The sequence below is a fragment of the Pseudorca crassidens genome, chromosome 11 (genome assembly GCF_039906515.1).
Source record: "Pseudorca crassidens isolate mPseCra1 chromosome 11, mPseCra1.hap1, whole genome shotgun sequence".
In the NCBI taxonomy this organism is placed as follows: Eukaryota; Metazoa; Chordata; class Mammalia; order Artiodactyla; family Delphinidae; genus Pseudorca; species Pseudorca crassidens.
Window position 1 is genome coordinate 98,424,618 of NC_090306.1, and position 25,609 is coordinate 98,450,226.

The 25,609-nt window shown below is 38.6% G+C and overlaps 1 protein-coding gene across 1 annotated transcript in view; it reads left to right on the plus strand.

Moving 5' to 3' along the window:
* Window positions 1-25,609, plus strand: part of XPNPEP3 (X-prolyl aminopeptidase 3) — a 60,344-nt gene that overhangs the window by 18,883 nt on the left and 15,852 nt on the right. Inside the window, exons 3-6 of the mRNA XM_067698191.1 lie at window positions 829-1,236; window positions 3,683-3,885; window positions 19,849-19,911; window positions 20,757-20,870. Of these exons, the coding sequence (XP_067554292.1) occupies window positions 829-1,236; window positions 3,683-3,885; window positions 19,849-19,911; window positions 20,757-20,870 (788 nt within the window). The remainder of the gene's footprint in view (window positions 1-828; window positions 1,237-3,682; window positions 3,886-19,848; window positions 19,912-20,756; window positions 20,871-25,609) is intronic.

Consider the following 25,609-nt stretch of genomic DNA (forward strand, 5'->3'; position numbering starts at 1 on the left):
AACAGAATACATCCATAGCTTTCAAAAGATTTTCTAGGATGTCTTCAAATCCTTAAGAACCACATGCTTTATCAAATTTGATTCTCATGACAGCCCCAAGAGGTGGATAATATTACTAGAGTTTTGAAGGATACGAAGATGGTTCTGACCATCAAAGAGGTTATGTATACCCAGCTCACTGTTAATACAAGGTACAAAGTGAAAAGCCCTGTTAGAAAGATATTATTATGCTTTGGAAATTCAGAAGGAGAAATTTATTCTAACTCTTGAAATTGGGGAAAGCTTTTTGGCCTTCAACTCTAAAATTACTATAGCTCATTTGACAATTATCAAATGCCTACTATATTCCAGTTGTTATTCTAGGCACTGGGAATATAACGTTGAGCAAACAGACAAAACTCTGTGTCTTCGAGGAGCTTACATTCCTTTGGGGAAGTCTTACACAGAAAATGTGATCCTTCTCCTCACCTTGTATATTGAAACTTCAGGGCAACTTGGATTATTTGCCTAACAATGCCTTCCATATAATAATGTTTAGTAAATATTTGATTGGATGAGTAAAAGAATGAACCAAAGAGCTGGAAGAGATCTTAAGGGGTCATGCTCCCATTTTTCAGGCAGGACCACATGTAATTATCTTTTCTTCCAAATTTTTGCAATGGAATAGAAATTTGAAACCTGGGTTATCTCCTTAATTTGCCGTGTGCTATGAGGAGATTGGGCATAAATTGAAGAAATGAACTTGGGTGTCTCCATCTAATATTAAACTCTCTTAAGTACTTTGGCACTATAGAAATGCAAAGCATCACTGTTTTTTGTCATTTCTAGGGGAGGTGACGCCAGGACTATCCCAGGTGGAATATGCACTTCGCAGACACAAACTAATATCTCTGATCCACAAGGAAGCACAAGGGCAGAGTGGTACAGACCACACAGTGGTACTGCTGTCCAACCCTACATACTATATGAGCAATGATATCCCCTATACGTTCCACCAAGACAACAATTTCCTGTACCTGTGTGGATTCCAAGAGCCTGATAGCATTCTGGTCCTTCAAAGCCTCCCCGGCAAGCAGTTACCAGCACACAAGGCCATACTTTTTGTGCCTCAGAGAGATCCCAGTCGAGAACTTTGGGATGGCCCCCGATCTGGTACTGATGGAGCAATAGCTCTAACTGGAGTGGATGAAGCCTATACGCTGGAAGAATTTCAACATCTTGTACCAAAACTGAAAGGTAACAAATGGGAGCAGAAGTCAAATCATAGGCCAGATTGGGACTAAGACCTTCCTTGCCTGTTTAGACAAAGTTCTTCATTTCCTAAAATAATCATCATAGCAGCATTGCCCTGGGCACCATGAAAAGAATATAAATCTTGGGCTTCCCTGGTGGCACAGTGGTTGAGAGTCCGCCTGCCAATGCAGGGGACACGGGTTCGTGCCCTGGTCTGGGAAGATCCCACGTGCCGTGGAGCGGCTGGGCCCGTGAGCCATGGTCGCTGAGCCTGTACGTCCGGAGCCTGTGCTCCACAACGGGAGAGGCCACAACAGTGAGAGGTCCGCGTACTGCCAAAAAAAAAAAGAATATAAATCTTTTCCACAAGACTTTAAAGATTTCATTTATTCATTTGCTAAATCTTCATTGGATTATTCATTCACAGAGACTTTTAACTGTTCTAGTTTGAAATCCCAGACAGAGAATTTTAAAGTGGAGGATGAGCATGGGCTGCTTTTCAAGATTACTGATTTTCAAGATTACTGACCAGTCTATTGACCTTTGATTACTACTTATCATACTGCTTTTGCCAACTCTTCAAAAAAGGGCAGTATTCTCAAAGAATGATTTATTCATCACCAGCATGAGAATCACCTGGTGATGCATTATAGAATTACAAATGCATAATCGATACTGGAAATGTAAAATCTGCAGCCCCCACTCCATACCTACTAAATCAGGATCTGCATTTTAACAAGATTCTCAGGTGGTTCGTGTACACGGTTGAATTCATGCCCCTTGAAATAGTCATTTTCTCTACGCTTATTCTGGTGAAATTATCACTCAGAATGTTTTGGGATTCCTTTTCTGGAACTTTTCAGAATGTACACTGCATTATAAACTATCCTTAGTGATTCTTACAAATCTACAACTCTAGTAAGCATTTTATTTTTTGAAGTGTCCAAAAGTCACTTAGATCCGAATTTGATAAATAAGATAGATGATCAAGTTGGAAAATACTTGATTTTAGACAAAATAATGTATGATCGTAAAATTTTAGTCATATTCTTGTAAGGTTTATAAACATTTCTGAAGTCAGTCTCTAAAAGAGAATTTCAAAACTGTTTCCAGTGATCATAGATTGAAAGTTTAAAAACCTAAAAAGGTTGGTCTGTGATTTTATAAGCTGACAGCAGATGGTCATGGTTGTTTTACTTTTTAAAAATTACAGCAATTAATTTCTATTGAAAATAAGATTAGAGTTTTACCTGTAATCTACATTTAAAATCACTTTTATTTTAAAGTGAAAATATTTAGGAGATTGTACCACTAATACATATCCGATCAAAATTTTTAGGATTTTTTCCGTCTTCGGTCCCAAAGTCCATTGTATGAAACATACAAACAAACCTTCAGACTTAGATTGTCGTGAATACTACTCATAGGTTTCTTTTTTATTATTACTATTTATTTATTTATTTATTTATTTTTGGCTGTGTTGGGTCTTTGTTGCTGCGCATGGGCTTTCTTTAGTTGCGTCGAGCGGGGGCTACTCTTCATTGTGGTGCACGGGCTTCTCATTGTGGTGGCTTCTCTTGTTGCGGAGCACAGACTCTAGGCACGTGGGCTCAGTAGTTGTGGCTCACAGGCTCAGTAGTTGTGGCGCACGGGCTTAGTTGCTTTGTGGCATGTGGGATCTTCCCGGACCAGGGCTCAAACCTGTGTCCTCTGCATTGGCAGGTGGATTCTTAACCACTGCGCCACCAGGGAAGCCCCTACTCATAGGTTTCTGTCAGAAAAAAAAGAAAGGAACAAATAGAGACCTGATGTAAATGGAAAAGATTTTCATAATGAGCTTCATCTTATATCTCAGGCAAAAATTGACCATTTCCTTGGGTCTCTAAAGTGAGATGGTGAACTGTGGTTGTCTGTAATGAGAATACATGGCAGATGGAAAAGGAAGGATTTCCTGGGTAAGTGTGGATTAGCATGTATTATCAACTATGAGAGCTCCTTTCACCAATACTGAGATTGTTTGTAAGGGATGGAACACTTTTAACCATAAGGTCATGAGCTGAGTACTTTTTTCTGTCCTTTTGTGTTTAGTTATTTAATGATGCCTCTAGCTCAGTTGTGTGGAGAACAATTGTCATAATTGTTCTTTAACAGTTAATAAATAATAAAATCAAAGCTTGCATAAAGCTTTAGTCTCATCTATCATCTTTATTAAAAACACTGAAGTTTGAGGGCAGAAAAAGCTGTCTGTTCAGTCTCAGAATATCTTGCTGTTTTCAGGGAATGGCCTTTCCAATGATTTACGATCCAATCCTTCAATTACTTCGGTCCTGAGAGTTTGTGTTCAACCCTTTAGAGTTCTATACTACATATTTTATAGTTTTGACTCTTGTTCAAGTCATTATGACAGGTGGTATTTCTTGTTGCTGTTTTATTTTAAATCTGTTTTAAGCCGAGACACATACACTGTGGTATGACTGGATGAGGCCCCCTCACATTCAGCTCCACTGTGACTACATGCAGCAGTTGACAGAGGTCAAAGCCAGGAGCAAGAACAAGGTTCGGGCTGTGCAGCAGCTGGTACAGCATCTCAGGCTGATCAAATCTCCTGCAGAAATTGAACGAATGCAGATTGCTGGGAAACTGACATCACAGGTATGGCTCCTACTGAAAAAGTTCTTTCCAAATTAAAAAATCTCAGCTCTTAGGGTTCAGTGGGCACCTTGAGGTTGTGTACCCAATGTAGTAATCTCATGGCACATGGACATTTAGCTTCTGCTTTGATGTTTACTGAATGTGTCTAGAGACTTGCTCAGAACCTTGCAAGGCATATCAAGTATCCCTCTTGTATCTTTTACCCATGATCTTAGTTGTTTCTCCTTGCAACAACATAAATTAATTCATTTTATTTCCTTTCCTTACCATATCTACAATAATAGCAGCAGTTAGAGTTTGTTAAAGAAGATTCGTAGGACCTAAAATGACAGTGCTTACAAATCTGCAGTTTATTACAGGAGAAGGGTACAGTATAGCAACAGCATTAATGTAAGTATACCTGTCACACCCAATGGCTGTCTCACAGCCAGGTCCAGAGAAGCTGGGTGCAGACTTCTGTTGTCCTCCCTTAGGACCGGGCAAGGTGCATTTTCTCTGGCTCGGGAACCACAGATGCATGTATAGAACACCTGGGAACCAGGGAGCCCCAGATAGAATCTCAGCTAGGGATTTTTGGGTTTTGGTCTCATTGGCATATTCCTGCTAGATAACAGAGCTCTCACAGAGACCAAGTATAAACCTTTAATCTCACTGTTATCATTACTGACAGGCTGATACAAACTGTACTGACCTGAAATTTCTTGCAATACTTTGCTTTTATTGTGGTGAAATAAATAAATAAATATATATATATAAAATAAAATAAAATTTACCATTTAGCCATTTTAAGTGTACAGTTTGGTGTCATTAAGTACTTTCACATTGTTGTACAATCACCATGACTGTACATCTCAAGAACTTTTTCGTGATTTCATGCTGAAACTCTGTGCCCAATAGGGAGTAACTTCTTGTTCCCCCTTCTTGTAGCCCCTAGTTACCACTGTTCTACTTTCTGTCTCTATGAATTTGACAACTCTAGGCAACTCATATAAGTGTAGTCATACAATATTTGTCCTTTTGTTTCTAACTTATGATGAAGACATCATAATGTCTTCAGGATTCATCCATGTTGTAGCATATATTAGAATTTCCTTCCCTTTTAAGACTAAATAATATTCCATTGTATGTAGTGTTTTGTTGTCCATTCATCCATTGATGGTCATTTGGGTTGTTTGCATCTTTAGGCTGTTGTGAATAATTCTGCTGTGAACGTTGCAGTAAAAATATCTGGTTAAGACCTGACTTTCATTTATTTTGAATATATACCCAGAAGTGGAATTGCTGGATCAAATGTCAATTCTTTGTTTAATTTTTTGAGGAACCACCATACTGTGTTTAGCAATTCATAAGTGTTCTAATTTCTCCATATCTATGACATTCTGGGTTTTTTTTTTTTTTTTAATAATAGCAATCCTAATGGGTATGAAGGGGTATCTGTGTTTTTTTAATACAATTTTTAAAGGTTATACTCCATTTACAGTTATTACAAAATATTGGCTATATTCCCCATGTTGTACAATACATCCTTGTAGCCTGTCTTACACCCAGTAGTTTGTACCCCCTACTTCCCGATCCCTATATTGCCCCCTTCCCTCCCCCTCCCCACTAGTAACCACTAGTTTGTTCTCTGTATCTATGAATCTGCTTCTTTTTTGTTATATTCACTAATTTGTTGTATTTATTAGATTCCACATATAAGTGATATCATACAGTATTTGTCTTTGACTTATTTCAGTTAGCATAATTAATGCCGTCCAAGTCCATCCATGTTGCTGCAAATGGCAGAATTATTTCTTTTTTATGGCTGCGTTGATTGTGGTTTTGATTTGCATTTCCCTAATGGTTAGTGATAATGAGCATCTTTTCATTTGCTTATTGCCCTCACAACACTTTTAATCAGTATGTTTCATGCCATGCCTTGACCAAAGTAGTGCCATGCAGAAATTTAGCAAAACAGCTCAAGCGAATTCTAGGAATTAACAGTTCACACCCCCCGACCCATTGTCAACGCTTTTTCTAATAAAATAAATCCTTAGTTTGATAACAGTTACTTGCCTTACAATGTCATACAATGAGATAGACAATCAGAGTGTCCATGCTGAATCCATTTACAATATCTACAAAATATGGGGTTGGTATAGATTTAAACAGACAGCTGAACCTTCCACTTGTACTTTCTCATGTTTTTGTACTAACCGTACAATTCTTTTGCTTCTCAGATCTATAGCTCACTGTTCTTTTTGGCATATATTGTCTGAATTATTAAGAATCATAATCTTTCATTAATCAGCTGTAATTATTCATCAGACCAGTTCTGCTGCATAGGGAATAAGATCCTGAGAAGGCTTTAACTCAGTCTCCCATTATATTAGATCACTATTAGTATCTACAGCGTTAATTTTACTTATGACTCCATATTATACCTTATAATAATACCGCTGTAGTTACAGTATAAATCAGACAAAATAATGGTGTTATCAATTTTTCCCTCCCAACCCAATCTACCTTTTCCCATATACCATGTATTATTCCTCATGGGAGTATAAATCAGAGACCATATCTGTTTTTTCAGGATTCAGAACATCTCGAGTACATAGCCAGATTTCTTCTCTCAGGTTACATGGTTTGACAGATACTGGTCCCCGGTGAGAAGAGTCCTGCAACAGAACCCATTTATCTACCACAGGAAGCACTATAATATTTAAAGTTTTTCCAGTACTCACAAACTACACTATAGGGAAAGAATGGTTAGCCCTCATTTGGGGTGCTGAAGCTGGTAAAGAGCACCTCGACAGGTTGCATCCTCTAGTTAATATCTTCCATAGACTACAGGGCCCTTACGTCTCCCACAAATGCATACCCTGGATTTCTGCTATGGGAATTCCTGGCCATTAGGGCTTGGGATGCCTTGGACTCCATTTGAATTAAGGAATCTATTAACCTAGCTTATATTAACACGTAAGCTTGTTCCCTTCTCACTGCTGGGTTGATTTGGGCATGTTGTCTTAGTGTATGCTGTAATTAAAAGATTCGTTTTGTGAGCACTGTGTTATTACTTCAAGTATCTTGCCACTTTTGTCTTTACTCCTGGAATAGGATGCCTTCAATGCACCCTATTCATGTTAGTAGGTCTTTTTCATTTGTAGGTCTTTCCTCATTGAAAGCAAATCTGCCTGGCCAGTTACTCATAGCCCAGCTCCTAATTCCTCTAAGGCTCTCATTTCGAGTGGGCCAACACCAGACATGTTGCCATTGAGTACTAACTGCTTTAGTACAATTAGGAAATAAATTTGGTACCCCCAAAATGGTAATTCCTCCAGGCCTAGATCATATGAGTTGACTTTGGTCTACTCTTAAACAGACTTTGGTTTGAGTTTTCCGTAGCGCTTCCCATAACCAACAGCAACAAATTCCAAAATTCTCAGGAATGTAGGCCCACTAAGTTTTAACTTTTTCTTTATCAGTGATCCAAGTGTCCCAAATGTCCCTCCTCCTCTTCATGCCTATTCACCCACAAGAAAAGGGCAAATAGCTATTTTTACACATAATGTTATTATGACAGATGGGACATGTAGTAGATGCCATTCTACTATCACATTGTGGTACCTTTTTTAAACCATCATCACAATTAATGGCTACATAATGTCCATTTAGATTATTATTAATCAGTGTTTTTCAGGTTCAGCCTGTTAAATATGCCCACAGGTTTCTTCCCAATACAGGTCCTCTATAATAGATCCATCCTATGAAATGAGAATCAAAAAAAGTAACTACATTTGTATTGTTTCACGTAGTCAGACACAGAGCTCCCATCTCTTCATCCATTTTGAGGACATATATCACTCTGGGAAGTGTGTTTGTTAGGTTGGCTATTGTCTAGCTCTCTTTTTGGCTCTTCAGAAGAGGAAGAGATTTCATCAGAGCCCTTCACCCAAGAGCTTCTGAGTTAAGGCTGAGCGAAATATTATTCTCTTGCTTTAAGCATCTCTTGAGGCACCAAAATTGTTAGATTTTCCCTTTTGTGGCACTCATTTATTGGCTCCCTTTCCCTCAGCAACAACCTTGCCTTTCCATCATTAATTTTAACTCATACCTTTCCCCGCTAAAGTATAATTTTCTGGTCCAGCCACTGAGCTAGTCCATTCCCAATTACAAGGGGACAGACTGGATAAATACAGAAAAATGGAACTGTACTGTTCCAAGAAGGAGAATTCTTATTAACAATTTGAGCTTCGGTAGGGGCCAGTGATCTATGTCATTGTCCAGTGCATCTGCCTGGCCTGAGTTCCTCCATGTCCACGCATTTCATGGACCTTTGTTGACATTTCAGCAGATCAAATTAGACCATCAACTAGTTGATTCCAGTCACCTTCAAACCCTGGCATAGAGTTTCTTTGGTGAGCATCAACATGGCCTACTTCGTTTTACCCTCAGAGTTTCCGTAAAGATTTATATAGAGTGGTGGCCCACATGTGGGAATCTTATTCAGTTATTTATGGCCGATTGTTAGACCAATTTCAAGTGCATTGGAGTCAGTATTTACCCAAATAGTGAGGCTTTTATTTGTGTCCATTTCTTCTATCATGGCTAGGAATACAACATGTAATTCAACTCAGTGGACCAGCTTGTTCTTTGATAAGGATGTTACCTTCTGCTGGACTCAATATCTGCTTTCCATACAGAATTGCCTTTAGTTCTGAACTACCATCTGTGAACCAGACCAATTGCCTGGCATCCTTGGGCAGTTGGTCAAAAGGAAGGATCTGAGGAAAAAAGGCTCATAAAGATGATGAGTCTGTCCCATGGATCCCCTGGTAACATACTCCATATAGTGCATTTCCATTTTATGATGGAATTCCTTTGGGCATTGCCCTTCTTGTTGGAATGCTTTCTGGCATGAAATAATACTGTAAATGTATATTGGAAACCATTCTACATGAATGCAAGTTGTTGTAGGTTCTCACTGGTGATTGATAATGAGGAAAATGCATTAACCAGATCAATACAGGATACCAGTCTCCTTTAGCTTGTTGTATCAGTTGAATAGTGTGGAGTGTATTGGGGACAGCTGAGTCTGTTACTGTTAGCACTCTGTCATTAGCCTTCCTTATTGGACACTGGGCTAGTACAGTGAATTTATGGACACTAATATACCTGCATATGACATTTCTTTATTCAGGGCAGTACTGCCTTCCAGATATCCAACAATGTTTGCAGTTTTCTAGTTGAGTTGGCTTAGGTTAATTCTAATGGCTCCCGTGTTGCATGTCCAGTGAGTACTGGATGAAGGGAAGACCCAAGTTATTCTTTTCTTCATATTACCCGGTAGGGGGAGGATTTTCCATTCAAACATTATATCCATATCAGTTATACATTCAGGTAAGGGAGATACCACAGTATATGCTGTTTTATCATATATTTCAACTTTTAACCAGACCTTAATTTTTTTTTAGTCTTTATTGAATTTGTTACAGTATCACTTCTGTTTTATATTTTGGTTTTTTGGCCACAAGGCATGTGGGATCTTAGTTCCCCGACCAGGGGTCGAACCCACACCCCCTGCATTGGAAGGCGAAGTCTTAACCACTGGACTGCCAGGGAAGTCCCCAGACCTTAATTTTTATTCTTTCACAGTAGCATCCCCTTATCCCCCTGAATTAATTCTGTCATCCCTAAGGGGCTTATTTTCAGCCCTAAGCAGTACTGCACACTGTGCTCCTGTATCCAGTAGACCTAAAAGAATTTCTTCTTGACCTCCAGTCATTGACTTACACATTTGTAAAAGGTCTTGGGTCCCCTGCCAGGAACTGGGTCAAGAGACCTTGGCCTTCATATCAATCTTCTTCTTCCATTACCGCCTTAATATTGAAATCCAGTATTTTGGTATCTGACGATAGTGGCTCATTGGAATCTTTCTCTTTCTAAAATTCCTCTAAATCAGATTAATTGAGTGTATCTGCCTTGAGATTTTTATATCCTGAGGAATTTGAGGACAAGCAGTTGCAGGTTCTCCACCTTACTGTAAAATTATCATTGTTTGGCACTCTGTCATTTTCTTCCTTTTCATAACATTTTTAATTAGCCATATAAAAAATGAATTTTTGCTCCCTTATTTTCTTTCCATTTGCTACTTTTTATTGTAAAATACACACTACCATTATAACCATTTTAAGTGTACAATTCAGTGGTATTAAGTATATTCACATTGTTTTGCAACCATTACCATTATCTATTTCCAGAACTCTTTAATCATCCCAAACAGAAACTCTGTAACCTTTAAACAATAACTCCCAATTTCCCGTCTCCCAGCCCCAATAACCTCTAATCTACTATGAATTTGCCTATTCTAAGTAAGAATAGGCAAATATTCTTCTTATATAAGTAGAATCATGTAATATTTCCCCTTTTCTGTCTGACTTGTTTAATTTAGCAGAATGTCTTCAAGATTTATCTGTGTCATATATATATATATATATATATGTATCAGAACTTCGTTTCTTTCTGTGACTGAATAATATTCCATTGTATGTATAGCCTGTATCTGTATTTTATTTATCCATTTATCTGTTTATGAATACTTGGGTTGTTTCTACCTTTTGCCCATTGTGAATAGTGCTGCTATGAGCATTGATGTATAAGTATCTGTTTGAGTCCTTGCATTAAATTCTCTTGGATATATGCATCAGAGTGGGATTGCTGGATCATATGGTAATTCTATGTTTAACTTTTTGAGGAACCATGTGGCTTCACCATTTTACACTTCTGCCAACAATATACGAGGATTCCAATTTCTCTACATCCTCACCAACACTTGTTTTTAGGTTTTTGGGGGTTTTGTTTGTTTGTTTGTTTGTTTTGATAATAGCCATCCTAATGGATGTGAAATGTTATCTCATTTTGGTTTTGATTTGCATTTTCCTACTCACTCATGGTATTGGACATCTTTTTGTGTGCTTATTGGATTTTAGTATATCTTCTTTGGCGAGATGTCTGTTCAGTTCTTTTGCCCTTTTTTTAATTGGGCTGTTTGTCTTTTTGTTTTTGAGTTGTAAGGGTTCTTTACGTAGTATTCTGAATACTATGTAAAGTATCAGATATATGGCTTGCAAATATCTTCTCCCAGTCTGTAGGTTGTCTTTTCACTCTCTTGACAATGCCCTTTGACACACAACAGTTTTTAATTTTTTAAAAAAATTTATTTATTTTTGGCTGTGTTGGGTCTTCGTTTCTGTGTGAGGACTTTCTCCAGTTGTGGCCAGCGGGGGCCACTCTTCATCGCGGTGCACTGGCCTCTCACTATCGTGGCCTCTCTTGTTGCGGAGCACAGGCTCCAGACGCACAGGCTCAGTAGTTGTGGCTCATGGGCCTAGTTGCTCCGTGGCATGTAGGATCTTCCCAGACCAGGTCTCGAACCCGTGTCCCCTGCATTAGCAGGCAAATTCTCAACCACTGCGCCACCAGGGAAGCCCCAGTTTTTAATTTTGATCAAGTCCAATTTATCTAGTTTTCTTTTTTTGCTTATTTTGTTGTCATATCTAAAAATCCATTGCCAAATTCAAAGCTATAAAGATTCAGCCCTATATTTTCTTTTAAGAGTCTTCTTTAGTTTTAGCTCGTAAGGTTAGTTCTTTCATCCATTGAGTTAATTTTTGTATGTGTTTATTAGCAGAAACATAGGGGTGAATCTTCATGACCTTGGATTTAGTAGTGGAGTCCTAGATATGACACCAAAAGCACTAGCAACAACAACAAAATAGATAAATTGGGCTTCATCAAAATTAAAAACTTAAAAAAAAATTAAAACCTTTTGTGCATCAAAGAATATTATCAAGAGAGTGAAAAGGCAACTTTGGAATGGGAGAAAATATTTGCAAATCCTACATCCGATAAAGATCTAGTATCCAGAATATGTAAAGAACTCGTAACAACTCAACAAGAAAAAAGATAAGCGTTCAACTTCATCCCCTTGGTGTCCTCTTTCTTACTGATTTTATTTCTCTTGTAAAGTCCTAAACTCCGTATTATCTTTTTATTATCCATATGAGGAAGTTGAGATAAAAAAATCTGAAACTACCTGTTTATATCCTCCTGAGATCCAACAGCAAAGTCATATATGAAGCCCCTGCTGGTGAGCATCCTTTATCACAGTGTCTGTTATAAATTTAGTAAGGGGCATTCCATAAGGGTGCTCATTTCCTTCATCATACAGCCAGTGCAATACTGCCTACATCTACAGCATTTCTGCAGCTTCAGTAGGCACCAACCATTTATAAGACAAGGGAGAAGCAGGGCAATTGCCTATGTCTGGATATGTATGGTGGACCCCTCCCTTAATGCATTCTGGTAAACCAGGGGTTTCTCTGAAGCTACAGTGAGCCCTAATTCCCCTCCACTCAACAGTGTTTAAAGCCAGAGACACTGCTCCTTGATCTAAAATTCTGAGGAACCATTTTTAGTTCATCAGGGTGTTGCATGTAAATCTGAAAAATGGCTCATTTCTTTCACCGAATAACCCCTTCTGAGATTTTTTTTTGTCCCCCATCAAACAGTTTGCCCTACCTGAATTATCTTAATTGTAGTGTATATCACAAGCTTAGCTGGTTCATCAAAAATTACAGTGGCCCAGGTTCCTTTGGTTAGAGCTTTACCTGCCGCTCAAAGTAGGTGAAACTCATCTGAAGAGGATTCTGAACTTTCTCAGATCAATGCTGAAAGCCACAACCATATCACTGAGTTTTTAACAAGACCACTATCGGTTTGCAATTCCTTTCTAGTCCATTATGCTAGCTGCTAAAGTTCAAGTTCTGTTATTTTCAGATTCCACTGATTTCAAAGCCAGTACTACTTTAAACCAGTGGTGGCTTGGCAATCATCCAAGCTCATAATTTTCTTTTTTTTCACCCTTTTTATCAGAATCATTCTTTTTCTTTCAAAATAATACCTTTACCATATATTAAGAATAATTCAGATATGCTGGAACAACTGGATATCTACATGCAAAATAATGATCTTGGACCCCTACCTCATACCATATATAAAAATTAACTCAAAATAAATCAAAGACCTAACCTTAAAAGCTAAAACTATATAAAACTTAACAGAGGGTGGCACAGTGGTTGAGAGTCCGCCTGTCGATGCAGGGGACGCAGGTTCGTGCCCTGGTCCGGGAAGATCCCACATGCCGTGGAGCGGCTGGGCCTGTGAGCCATGGCCGCTGGGCCTGCGCGTCCGGAGCCTGTGCTCCGCAACAGGAGAGGCCACAACAGTGAGGGGCCCGCGTACCACAAAAAAAAAAAAAAAAAAAATTAACAGAAACATAGGGTGAATCTTTATGACCTTGAATTTGGCAATGAATTTTTAGATATGAAATGAAAATAAGCAACAAAAGAAAAACAGATAAAGTGGACTTGATCAAAATTAAAAACTGTTGTGTGTCAGAGGGCATTATCAAGAGAATAAAAAGACAACCTACAGAGTGGGAGAAAATATTTTCAAGCCATAAATCTGATAATGGTCTGTATTCAGAATACTATGTAAAGAACTCTTGCAACTGAAAAACAAAAACACAAACAGCCCAATTACAAAATGGGCAAAAGAGTTGAATAGACATCTCTCCAAAGAAGATATACAATGAAAAGATGCTTAATATCATTAGCCACTTAGGAAATGCAAATCAAAATCTAAATGAGATACCACTTCACACCCAATAAGATAGCTTATTAAAAACTAAACAAACAAACAAAATAACAAATGTAGGCGAGGATGTGGAAAAATTGGAACCTTTACACATTACCAGTGGGAATGTTCAGTCACTGTGGAAAATACATGGGGGTTCCTAAAAAAATTAAACAATTATCATATGATCTGACAGTTCTTCTCTTAGGGATATACCCAAAAGAATTAAAAACAGGTACTCAAACAAATACTTGTACACAAATGTTCATTGAGACACTATTCAGGATAGCCAAAAGGTGCAGACAACTCACATGTCCGTCAGTGGATGAATGGAATAACAAAATGTAGTATATATATCAATACATACAGTGGTATACTATTTCAGCCATAAAAAGAAATGACATACCTTCCACAGCATTGATGAACCTTGAAACCATTATCCTAAGTGAAGCAAGCCAGACACAAAAGATCACATATTGTATGATTCCATTTATATGAAATATCCAGAATATGTAAATCCATAGAGACTAAAAGCAGACTGATACTTGCCAGGGGCTAGGGTGAGGGGGATATGGAAAGTAACTGTGTACTGGGTACGGCATTTTCTTTTGGGGTGATGACAATGTTTTTGAACTAGGTAAAGGTGATGGCTACACAACATTGTGAATATAGTAAATGCCACTGAATTGTTCACTTTTATTGGTTAATTTTATGTAATGTGAATTTCATCTCAGGTTTAAAAAATGAATGAATGAATTAGATGCCAACTGTACTAACTATGGCAGTTAAACAGGTCAGTTGTTAAAGAAGACTCAGTGACAGTGCTTACAAGTCTACAGTTAGTACAGAAGAAGGGTACAGTATAGCAACAGCATTAATGTAAGAATACCTGTCACACCCAATGGCTGTCTCACAGCCAGGTCCAGAGAAGCTGGGTGCAGACTTCTGTTGTCCTCCCTTAGGACCGGGCATGGTACATTTTCTCTGGCTCAGGAACCACAGATGCATGCATAGAACACCTTGGAACCAGGGAGCCCCAGATGGAATCTCAGCTAGGGATTTTTGGGTTTTGGTCACATTAGCATATTCCTGCTATGAAGCAGCATAGCCCTTCAGAGGTCCCAGGGAGACCAAGTACAAACCATTAATCTCACTGTTATCAGTACTGACAAGCTGATAACGAAGTGCTTGGAAACTCTTCTCAACGCTGTTAACCAGCATATTTCAGACTTTGACCAGGATCAGTGCCGAGTGGGAACTTTAGCAAAACAGCTCAGGCTAATTCCAGACCTGCTGGAATTAACCTCACAGCAGAACAGCACACAGATATTTGAAGGCTGCTTTCCTGTGTTCTACCTTAGTCTTTCCAAAGTGAAGACTTGTTTTCCTTAACTATTCCTCATTTGTTATATTTTCCCTTATTTTGGTAACCCTCCTCTGTGCTGTAGTTTGTCAGTGTCCTTCAAGTACAGTGTCCAGTGCTCTTGCCACAACCAGACCAGCAAAGACTACTTATAGCTAATTATAAATGTGATAAGCGTATGTCTTTGTCTTCCTGCAATCACTGATTTTTAAAATAAGGAAGAAGAACTAAGACTAGATCTGTGGGATAATGTTAAGGGCTCCAGAGGAATTGATATCAGTCCAATGATCAGATGTCTTTGAATAAGGTGTTAAATCAGTTTTAAATCTACCTAGGAGTATTCTGACCCACACTTCTGTCACTTGTCCTCACATAGTTATCCTGAGAGACTATTTTAAGTATTGTCCTACAATTTAGAAGTATTAAGTCTGTGGTATTCCCTTTATCTACCAATTCAGTAATGACAACAGACAGGGAGATGGAATTTGGCCTTATTTTTCTTTCTTTTTTTTTTTTTTTTTAAGAAATCCAAAGAGGATTTTTAAAATTTTATTTATTTATTTAATTTTTGGCTCATTGGGTCTTCGTTGCTGCCTGCGGGCTTTCTCTAGTTGTGGCGAGCAGGGGCTACTCTTCATTACGGTGCGCAGGCTTCTCATTGCAGTGGCTTCTCGTTGCGGAGCACGGGCTCTAGGCGCATGGACTTCAGTAGTTGTGGCTCGTGGGCTCTAGAGCGCAGGCTCAGTAGTCATGGTGCATGGGCTTAGATGCTCCATGGCATGTGGGATCTTCCGGACAAGGGATCGAACCCATGTCCCCTGCATTGGCAGGCGGATTCTTAACCACTGTGCCACCAGGGAAGTCCTGGCCTTATTTTTCTTAATAAACAATTTCTAGCTGTCAGTGATTTTTATTGCCTCAGTATTCCCAATTCTAATCTAGAATGTTTCTGTAAGATTTTTGGATATTTGGACAAAATAGTTTCCTTAAGAAAAGTTATGGTAAGAAAAGCAAAAACAAAAACCCCCAAACAACAAAAAAGAATAGTTATGCTATATTTCTGTGGCTTAGCCCAAACAAAAATTTCCCTTCTTTTGGGGGGCAAGCCAAATATAATTTGTGCCTATGTGATACTAATCAGTTGGACTGTGTGGCACTCTGATTTGGTTTAAAATAAGTAAAGGACCTTGCCATTAGAGTTAAGTAATGTTTACAGACAGAGAATTGCTAGAATATTTGGGCAGAAGGAAAAGTGGGGTGGGAATCAGACTTTCTCCAGGTCTGATCTCTCCTGTGGCTGAACGCATATCCTCCCTCCTGGACATCTCTCCCTGAATTTCCTGTAAGTATCTAAACTTGTGCTCTCCCTCCACCAAACCTGACTCTCCTCCTGTATTCTTTCTCATGGTTAATAATATCAATGTTTACCCAACAACCATAGATAGAAGTATGGAAATTATCCAGATAATTGCTTCTCCCCAACCCTTATATCTAATTAACTACTCCACAAGTGCCCTCCTAGGGAGGCAGAATAGTGTAGTAGAGAACAGACCTGGGTTTTAATACCAAGCTGTGTTATTTTGACCTATGCCTAGCACAGTGGGACACCTCCTATCCCTTTGCTGTCTATTTGCTTCCATTATTGCCTGAGTATACCTCTACCATGGCAGAGTGAGCTTTATAAATCTGATGTCCCTCTCCTACTTAAACAACTGGGTGGCTCCTTGTTGTTTTCAGGATTACATTTCAACGTGCTCATGCAAGGCCTTTCATGGTGTGGCCCCTCCTACCTACCCTTCCAGCTTCATCTCTTCTTGTTCCTCCATATGTGCTTGACATATGTGCTGACATATGTGTTCCAGCATATGTGCTGGCCATCCTGAACTCTGAGATGGGCCACAGTCCTGTGTCATCCCTCTGCCCTGAGTGCCCTTCCCCTCCTTTCCAAATGGCACAGTTTCCTTATTCTAACCTCACCCATATGGGGACACACACACAAAACCTTTATGAAATCATTCGTGAAATGCTTTTTCTCTCCACTCTCCCTTCTCCATAAACTATACAGTATCCATTCATGATGTACTCTGATTATGAGATGCACAGGGTGAAATGCAAAGAAAACCCATTTTACATTTTTAAAGAGTCAGAACACAAACATTTGAATAGCACCTAGTGGGACTTCCCTGGTGGCGCAGTGGTTAGGAATCCGCCTGCCACCGCAGGGGCACGGGTTTGATCCCTGGTCTGGGAAGATCCCACATGCACGGAACAACTAAGCCCATGCGCCACAACTACTGAGCCTGTGCTCTAAAGCCCATGAGCCACAACTACTGAGCCCACACGCTGCAACTACTGGAGCCTGCACACCTAGAGCCCGTACTCCGCAACAAGAGAAGCCACCGCAATGAGAATCCCGCACACCACAATGAAGCGTAACCCCCGCTCGCCGCAACTAGAGAAAGCCCGCGCGCAGCAACAAAGACCCAGCGCAACCAGAAAATAAATAAAATTTTTAAAAATAGTAAATACATAAATAAAACAAAGTTTAAAAAAAAATAAATAGCACCTAGTGAGGTAAGAGAGTTAAGTGTTAGTTGGGAGTGTGGGCTACATTGTGACAAGACAACCTAATAAGTGGCAGTCTTAAGGTTTGCCCCTTGGTCTTTACAGAAAAGGTATCACACACATAGTGAGGATAGGTGCCATGAAGCACATACCATATATACCTGGAATCATCTGTGAAGAAATGGATTCATAGGAAGCACACTGATTACAAAAAGAAGTAAAGCAAAATCAGGCATTTGACCACCTATGAAGCAAAAGGAAGTTTTCTATCTTGTTTAGTCTGCATAGCAGTGTAAAAGGGCCATGACTTCAAAAATTCTCTGTACTATTCATTAACAGTTTGAAAGGAAATAAACAAAAAGACAAATCCCTCTTTTAAGTTTATGAGCCTCAAGACTTCCCTGGTGGGTCCAGTGAGTAAGACTCCGTGTTCCCACTGCAGGGGGCCCGGGTTGGATCCCTGGTCGGGGAACTAGATCCTGCATGCATGCCTCAACAAAGATCCCACGTGCCGCAACTAAGACCTGGCGCAGCCAAAATAAATAAATAAAATAATAAATATTTTTCTAAAAAGTGTATGAGCCTCAGTAGAGCTACCACACTTTTCCTTTTTTCTGTCGTGTTTTTTAATTTTCTTTCCTTTTGGCCGCGCCTCATGGCTTGCGGGATGGGATCTTAGTTCCCCTGTCTCCAACCAGGGATTGAACCCGTGCCCCCTGCAGTGGAAACTCGGAATCCTAGCCACTGGACCACCTAATTAGTCCCTAACTAATTTTAATTGCTAATTCATTCAGCAGATATTTATTTTAAGTACCTCCTGTGGTGGCAGGCACTGCTTTAGGTTCTAAGGATACAGTGGTGAGCGAAACAGACTGTCCCTGTGTCCCTATCCTCAGTCCACATACATTACTGAGGAGAGACAGTAAACAAATATATATAGTCAGCTGGAATTAAATACTGTGAGGAAAAATGAAGCAATGGAAGGGGATAAAGTGTGATGGAAAATGCTAATTTAGATATAGGGTGGTCAGGAAAGGCCTCTCTGAGGATGAGACATCTGAAGAAAGATGAGAATGAGAAAAGGCAGCAGGCCATGCAGATATTCCCATTACATCCCAGTTGCTTTTCTTCTCTTGGGCTTTATGATGATGTTACCTTGTATTAAGAAGTGTTATTGGGCTTCCCTGGTGGCGCAGTGGTTGAGAGTCCGCCTGCTGATGCAGGGGACATGGGTTCGTGCCCTGGTCCAGGAAGATCCCACATGCCGCGGAGCAGCTGGGCCCGAGAGTCATGGCCGCTGGGCCTGCGCGTCCGGAGCCTAGCAACGGGAGAGGCCACAACAGTGAGAGGCCCGCGTACAGCAAAAAAAAAAAAAAAAAATTAGTATTAAAAACATTTCTTCCTCAATTCATTACTTCATTTAACAACTTGAGAGAAATTCCTTTCTAGTTGTAGTATCATATAATCATATTCCTGTGCAACTGGTTTGTTTTTATCCCACAGACACTGGAAATTATATAGCCGACAGAGTTTCCCCTTTCACATTGACTACTAGAAAACTCAGAGATTAATTTGTGGCCTGTCCATATTAGCCATGGTAGTTGTGAAGGTCATTATGGTATGCCTCTTTTTGGTTTGGTTTTGTTTAGCATCATTCCTCTCAAGCCTGCCTTTTTTTTAACTCTACCATGAATTCATGCTATCTTGTATTTTATGTATCCATGTAATCTAATCAGAAGCCTTTTTGGAACAAGGTACAGTGGTGAATAATAAACATGTATGTTTATAAAGGTAGAAAACATGACACATAGAGAATTACAGTACTTACATTGGTAGTATAGGCTGGTGGTTCTCAACTGAGGGCAGTTCTGTGTCCCCCAGGGGACATTTGGCAACATCTGATTATCACAGTTGGGAAATGCTACTGTCATCCTACATTGAACAGGACAGCCCTCAAACAAAGAATAATCTAGCCCAAAATGCTGATGGTGCCAGGGTTGGGAAACCTTGCTGTAGACTGGACCAGTCAATCCACAGTTTCATACATTCCAGGGCTGTAGAAGCATTTTGTAATGTAAATGTCAAATGTGTTTCCATGTAGCTTATTCTAATATACAATGTATATTCTAAGTGGGTAGGTTGGGTGCCCTTCCACTAAGTCTGTCATCAGTCACCTATTACTGAAAGCAATATTTTCCCCTTTGGAAATCTGTATCATGATGCCCACAAAGCCATAACTTCAGGTTGACAAAGTTGGGGAGAAGTGTGCTTTTCGTTTGACCGCCAGTATTTTGAACATTTGAATAAGCAGCGTAGTTAAAATGAGACTATGTTCTTTTCATTCTTCATTCTTTTTGCAGGCTTTCATAGAGACCATGTTTGCCAGTAAAGCCCCTGTAGAGGAAGGCTTTCTTTATGCTAAGGTGAGCATTAAATGGCTGGAAAAGTTTTGTTGGACGCAAATGTAATTTCATTGATTTGCATATGGCATCCAGTTGGCTTTCATGGAAGTGAGCAAGATATCAGTGGAGAGGATTTGGTTCTTAAATGTCAGTGGTAATTTATTAGATGAGTCTAAAATATGTAGAGCTACAATTAGATGGAGAAAATTGTGAAGTAGAACAGGTAAAGAAGGAAAGACTTTTGCAAGTGTGAGTTAAGAAGAATAATACTGTTTAAGTAATGTAAAGGCAAAGAATCTGAGGTGGTGTTGCAGATAGTAGCAGATATGAACCAGTCTCCAGCTCCATCCTAGGATATAATGAAATTAGTAGAATTTACCATTTCCCTAGCATCCTTTTTCACACTTCCAGAGCATGTAGGTCGGTAGCTATTTGAAAGGTTGAAATTGGTAATTTAGAGCTGTTGTTGAAAATGCAAGCCATATTTCAGTGTTGATCTAAATAAGAAAAAACAAATAGTAACATGTAAAGTATCTGACCGTTTCTCTTTACTCAGCCCAATCATAGGTTTTCCATGTTCTCTTCTGGACTTAACAGTTTGAAAATCACAGGAAATTTAGAGCACTCAGGAGAAAAGAACAGATTTAATAATAGAGTTGAATAACAGTATTGGGGTGAGCATAAAAGAAATGGCCTGAAGTTACAGCATAATAGTTTGGTTAAAAAGATGTGACGAATAGTTTTCCATTGTTAACTTAAGATAAATACTTGAATGGCGGTATGGGCTGTTGAAGAGAGCCTGTGCCGGGGCTGCCCTGAGGAAATCTCAGTCAGACTTTCAGTCGTACTTTGCTGTTGTTTTGCAGTTTGAATTTGAATGCCGGGCCCGTGGTGCAGACATCTTAGCCTACCCACCTGTGGTTGCTGGAGGTAATCGGTCAAACACTCTGCACTATGTGAAGAACAATCAACGCATCAAGGTACACAGACCCCCTTCAGTGCTGGTTCCTCTGGGTCCAGATGCCTTAGTAAACTCTAACCTCATGGTCCCCTAACCTTCAGCTTTCACAAACTAACTGCTATTTATAAATCCCTTACAGACATGATCTCATTTGATCTGCACATTAGCACTGTGAGATAGGAACAATTATTAACATGCCTGTTTAATAGATGAGGAAAATAAACTAAAAAATTAGGTAACTCGTTAGTGCAGAGCCAACTATTCTAGTCTAAAGCCTCTGCTCATTTCACTTGATAAAGCTCCTTTGCTAAGGACTTGTGGCAACAGTGGGCCAAGCATATTTTGGGAGCAGACAGGTTTTACGACTATCTTGTTAGCTGTGAGGGAACTTATTTTTTATAGTTTTCTCCCCAAGTGACTATACAAGTAAAGAATTGTGTATTCCTTTATTAAGGTCTATTTTTAATTATCTACTTTAATTTACAGTAAATTCAAAAAATAAATATAGCAAACATAAATTATACAGTATAATTTTTTTTAATGAATACCCATGAACCAACGAGTCAACTCAAGAGCCAGAACATTACCAATATGTTACATCTGCGTGCGTACCCTTATGCTCTGGCACCCTACTGCCTCCCTCCCAAAGGTCACTAACCAGTATCCTAAATTTTGTTTGTCATTCTCTTGATTTTTTCAATAGTTTTATCACAGACATGATTCCCCAAACAATATTAATTAGTTCTGCTTGTTTATGAAATATATAAAAATCATATATTGCTATATGTAGTTTTGGGGACTCAAACTTTTCTTTTAACCTCAAGTATGACAAGATAATACAAATTTTTTCTCAGGTATATGTATCTGTTTACACTCCTACCAGTAGTGTATAATTCTGTTGACCACATCCTTTTCGTTCCCTGATATTATCAGACGTCTTAATTTTTGCCATTTTAGTTGGAATAAAACAGTATCTCATTGTGGTCTTCATTTCCATTACCTCAATTACCAGTGAAGTTAAGCATCTTTTCTTATCTTTGGCATTACTGCTTTCAACTTGCTAATGTGTTGTTTAGGATATTCTGATTTGTGTACATGAATGAGATTGTCTTATAATTTTTCTCATACTGACTTTATGGTTTTCATTTCAAGGTCAAACTAAACTCATAAAATGAATAGTTTATTTTTTAATATTGTAAAATGGTTTGAATTAATGTTTCTTGAAAATTGGGTAGGACTCTCCTGTGGAATTATTTGGGCCAGATATCTTTTGTGGGATTTTTAACTATGATTCAATTTCTTTAATATACTGAGGCTTTCTATTTTTCTTTTTCTTTTTATTTATTTTACATTTCTTATTGTGAAATGTAACTACTGGAAAAGTACTTAAACCATAAAAGAATAGTTTAATGGGTAATTATAAAGTTAACACCCATGTGACCGTTACCCAGGTCAAGAAATAAAACATGTAGGCAAGCTACAGCCCTCTGGGTGAAATCCAGCCTGCCACTTTGTTTTTTAAATAAAGCTTTATTGTAACACAGTGGTTTCCACTCCCCCACCCCCACCCCATGGCAGAGTTGAGTAGTTGCACCAGAGGCAGTACGGTCCACAAAATAAATATTGTCTAGCCCTTTACAGGAAACACTTAACCCCTGAAATAGGACATTACTGTGACCCCCCCCACCCCCAAGAAGCTTTTCCACCATGTGGTCCTTCCCTCCCTGTGATAACTCCCTCTCTCCCTGATAGGGTAACACTCTCCCAATTTTGATGGTGATCATGTCTTTGCTTTTCTTTTTATTTTACAATTAATAAAGTAGTTTATATAATTTGGTTTTGGTCATGTTTGAACTTTATGTATTTGAAATATTATGTCTGTGTCTTCTTTTGTACAGCAGTATATTGTTGTATGCCGCTGTAGTTTGTTCATTGTAATTGCTAGAGTGTAGAATAGCAGGTAGAGTATGGTCTGTGAAGTTAAATATATTTTCATAAGAATGCTAAACATTATATTATGTGCTCTTTTTCACTCTTATTTTCTCTCAACTGTACTGTGAAGTATCCCAGAGGCCTTATGACATGCAATATCACACCAACTTGAATGCAGAAGCAAATATGAGACTCCAGCTGTCTTCTCTTTGTCTATGCTAGACAGAGATTTGCAAAAATGTAAAACAATGCCACTTTTCTAACTAAATATTTTTATTTAGAAAAATAGTTATTTTCATTAAAAATGTTATTTTAGCATGTAATTAGTGGGTTTATTGTTATTTTTAAATGAATAAATATTATAAAATTTTCTCAGTTTGAATTTCTTAATGTGATAAATATCCATAGATGGATATTTATATATTCTCCAGGTTTTTACCATTATGAACAATGTTCTGTGAACATTCTTGTACATTATTCATGGTATGTAAGTTATCAAGGTTGCCTAAGAGACACCTAATAATGGAATTGCTGGGTCATAGGATATGCATATTTGCAACTTTCATAGAAAATGCCAGACATTTCCGAAGTGTTTTTATCAGTTTATATTTCCATTCTTCCAGAGACAGTTTGGTAGATTATATTTTTGTACCATTTTGTCTAAGTTTTTAAAATTGTAGTATTATCTTACATTTTAATCTTTTGTGTTTGTAGTAATGTACCCTTTTACATTCTTTTTTTTCTTTTGTTTTGTTTTCCCTTTATGTACCTTTTTACATTCTTGATACCTTTATTTGTTTGTTTGTTTATTTATTTATTTTTGGCTGCATTGGGTCCTTGCTGCTGTGTGTGGGCTTTCTCTAGTTGTGGTGAGCAGGGGTTACTCTTCGTTGTGATACACATGCTTCTCATTGCGGTGGCTTCTCTTGTTGTGGAGCACAGTCTCTAGGCATGCAGGCTTCAGTAGTTGTGGCACAAGGGCTCAGTAGTTGTGGCTTGTGGGCTCTAGAGCACAGGCTCAGTAGTTGTGGCTCGCAGGCTTAGTTGCACCACAACCTGTGGGATCTTCCCGGACCAGGGCTCGAACCTGTGTCCCCTGCATTGGCAGGCAGATTCTTAACCACTGCACCACCAGGGAAGTCCCTTTTCTAATAAATCTTAATAGACAGTTTCTTTAAAAGTAAACATACATATTCTCTGTGAACCAGCAGTTTCTTTTTAGGTATTTTTCCAAGAAAAATGAAAACATATGTCCAAAAAATGCCTTGTACAAGAATGTTGATAGCAAGTGTACTCATAATAGTCCAGGGGTCCATAACCAGGATATTAGATATGGAAATTACCATGTGATATACCCTTGAGATAAAAAGGAGCAGACTACAGCACTGCCAACAGCATGAATGATCCCAAAAGCATTACACTGAATAAATAAGCCAGACACAAGAAAATTGCGAACTATATGATTCTATTTATATGAAGTTCTGAAATAAGCAAAACTAATCTGTGGTGATAGAAATCAGATCAGTGGTTGCTTCTGATGGGTGTTGACTGGGTAAGGCCATGAGGGTGTGGTTACATGGGTGTATACATTTGACAAAACAGACTTAATTCTGTATACTTAAGATCTGTGCAAACAAATCTCAGCAGAGGTTTGTGGGTTTTTATTAGTCTTTTAAAACCATCTTCTCTCCTGCATGCCTCAGTGAAGATTCTGTGTACTGCAACTAAGACCCAACACAGCCAAAAATTAAATAAATAATAACTTTTAAAATAAATAAATAAAAATACTAAAAAAAAAAAAACTTTGCACATCATTAATGCTATTTTGTCTTTGTTTATTATCTCATCACACTGTGCCCTGGCCTTTGTTAATTTCACTCTTTTACTCTTTGTGTTTATTCTCTTGTTCTTCTTTTAAGCTTTTTTTTTTGTGGTACACGGGCCTCTCACTGTTGTGGCCTCTCCCGTTGTGGAGCACAGGCTCCAGACGCGCAGGCTCAGCAGCCATGGCCCACGGGCCCAGCCGCTCCGCGGCATGTAGGATCTTCCCGGACAGGGGCACGAACCCGTGTCCCCTGCATCCGCAGGCGGACTCTCAACCACTGCACCACCAGGGAAGCCCTAAACTTCTTAAATTAGATGCTAAACTCTTTTTTCTGGCCATGCCACATGGCTTACAGGATCTTAGTTCCTGGACCAGGGATCAAACCTGGGCCCCCTGCAGTGAAAGCACTGGATCCTAACCACTGGACCACCAGGGAATTCCCTAAATTCATTAATATTCATCCTTTCTTCTGTTCTAATTATAATTATTTAAGGATTAATATTTTACTTTCATTATATTCCATGTGTTTTTCATTATATTCCACTGTTTCTTTTTGCTTTTGCTGCATTAAGATTTCTTTTTCTTTGGTATTTCTCAGTTTTATTATATTTCTAAATACAAATTTATCATATATTATAAACAATAAATATAATATACTGTTTAAAATAATAATGATAAAATGAACAACCATGTATTCACCATCAAGGATAAGAAGATCATTGCTTATACCTTAGTAGTCCCTTGGGTGATCTCAAGCACATCTCCCTTTCTGTCTCCTACCATCTTGACTTTTGTTTTAACCATTTTTTTTTGTTTTTCTTCATAGTTTTACCACCAGTGTACCTATTCCTAAATATAATATTCATCCTTGAAAAACTAGAGAATAAGCACAAATCTAGCTTTACAGGGAGAGAGACATATTGCCATTGTTGGATAAAGTGACCTAAATAAGAAATAAGAGAAAATAGTCAAAAACTTCTAGGTCATAGTCTGGCTTCAGT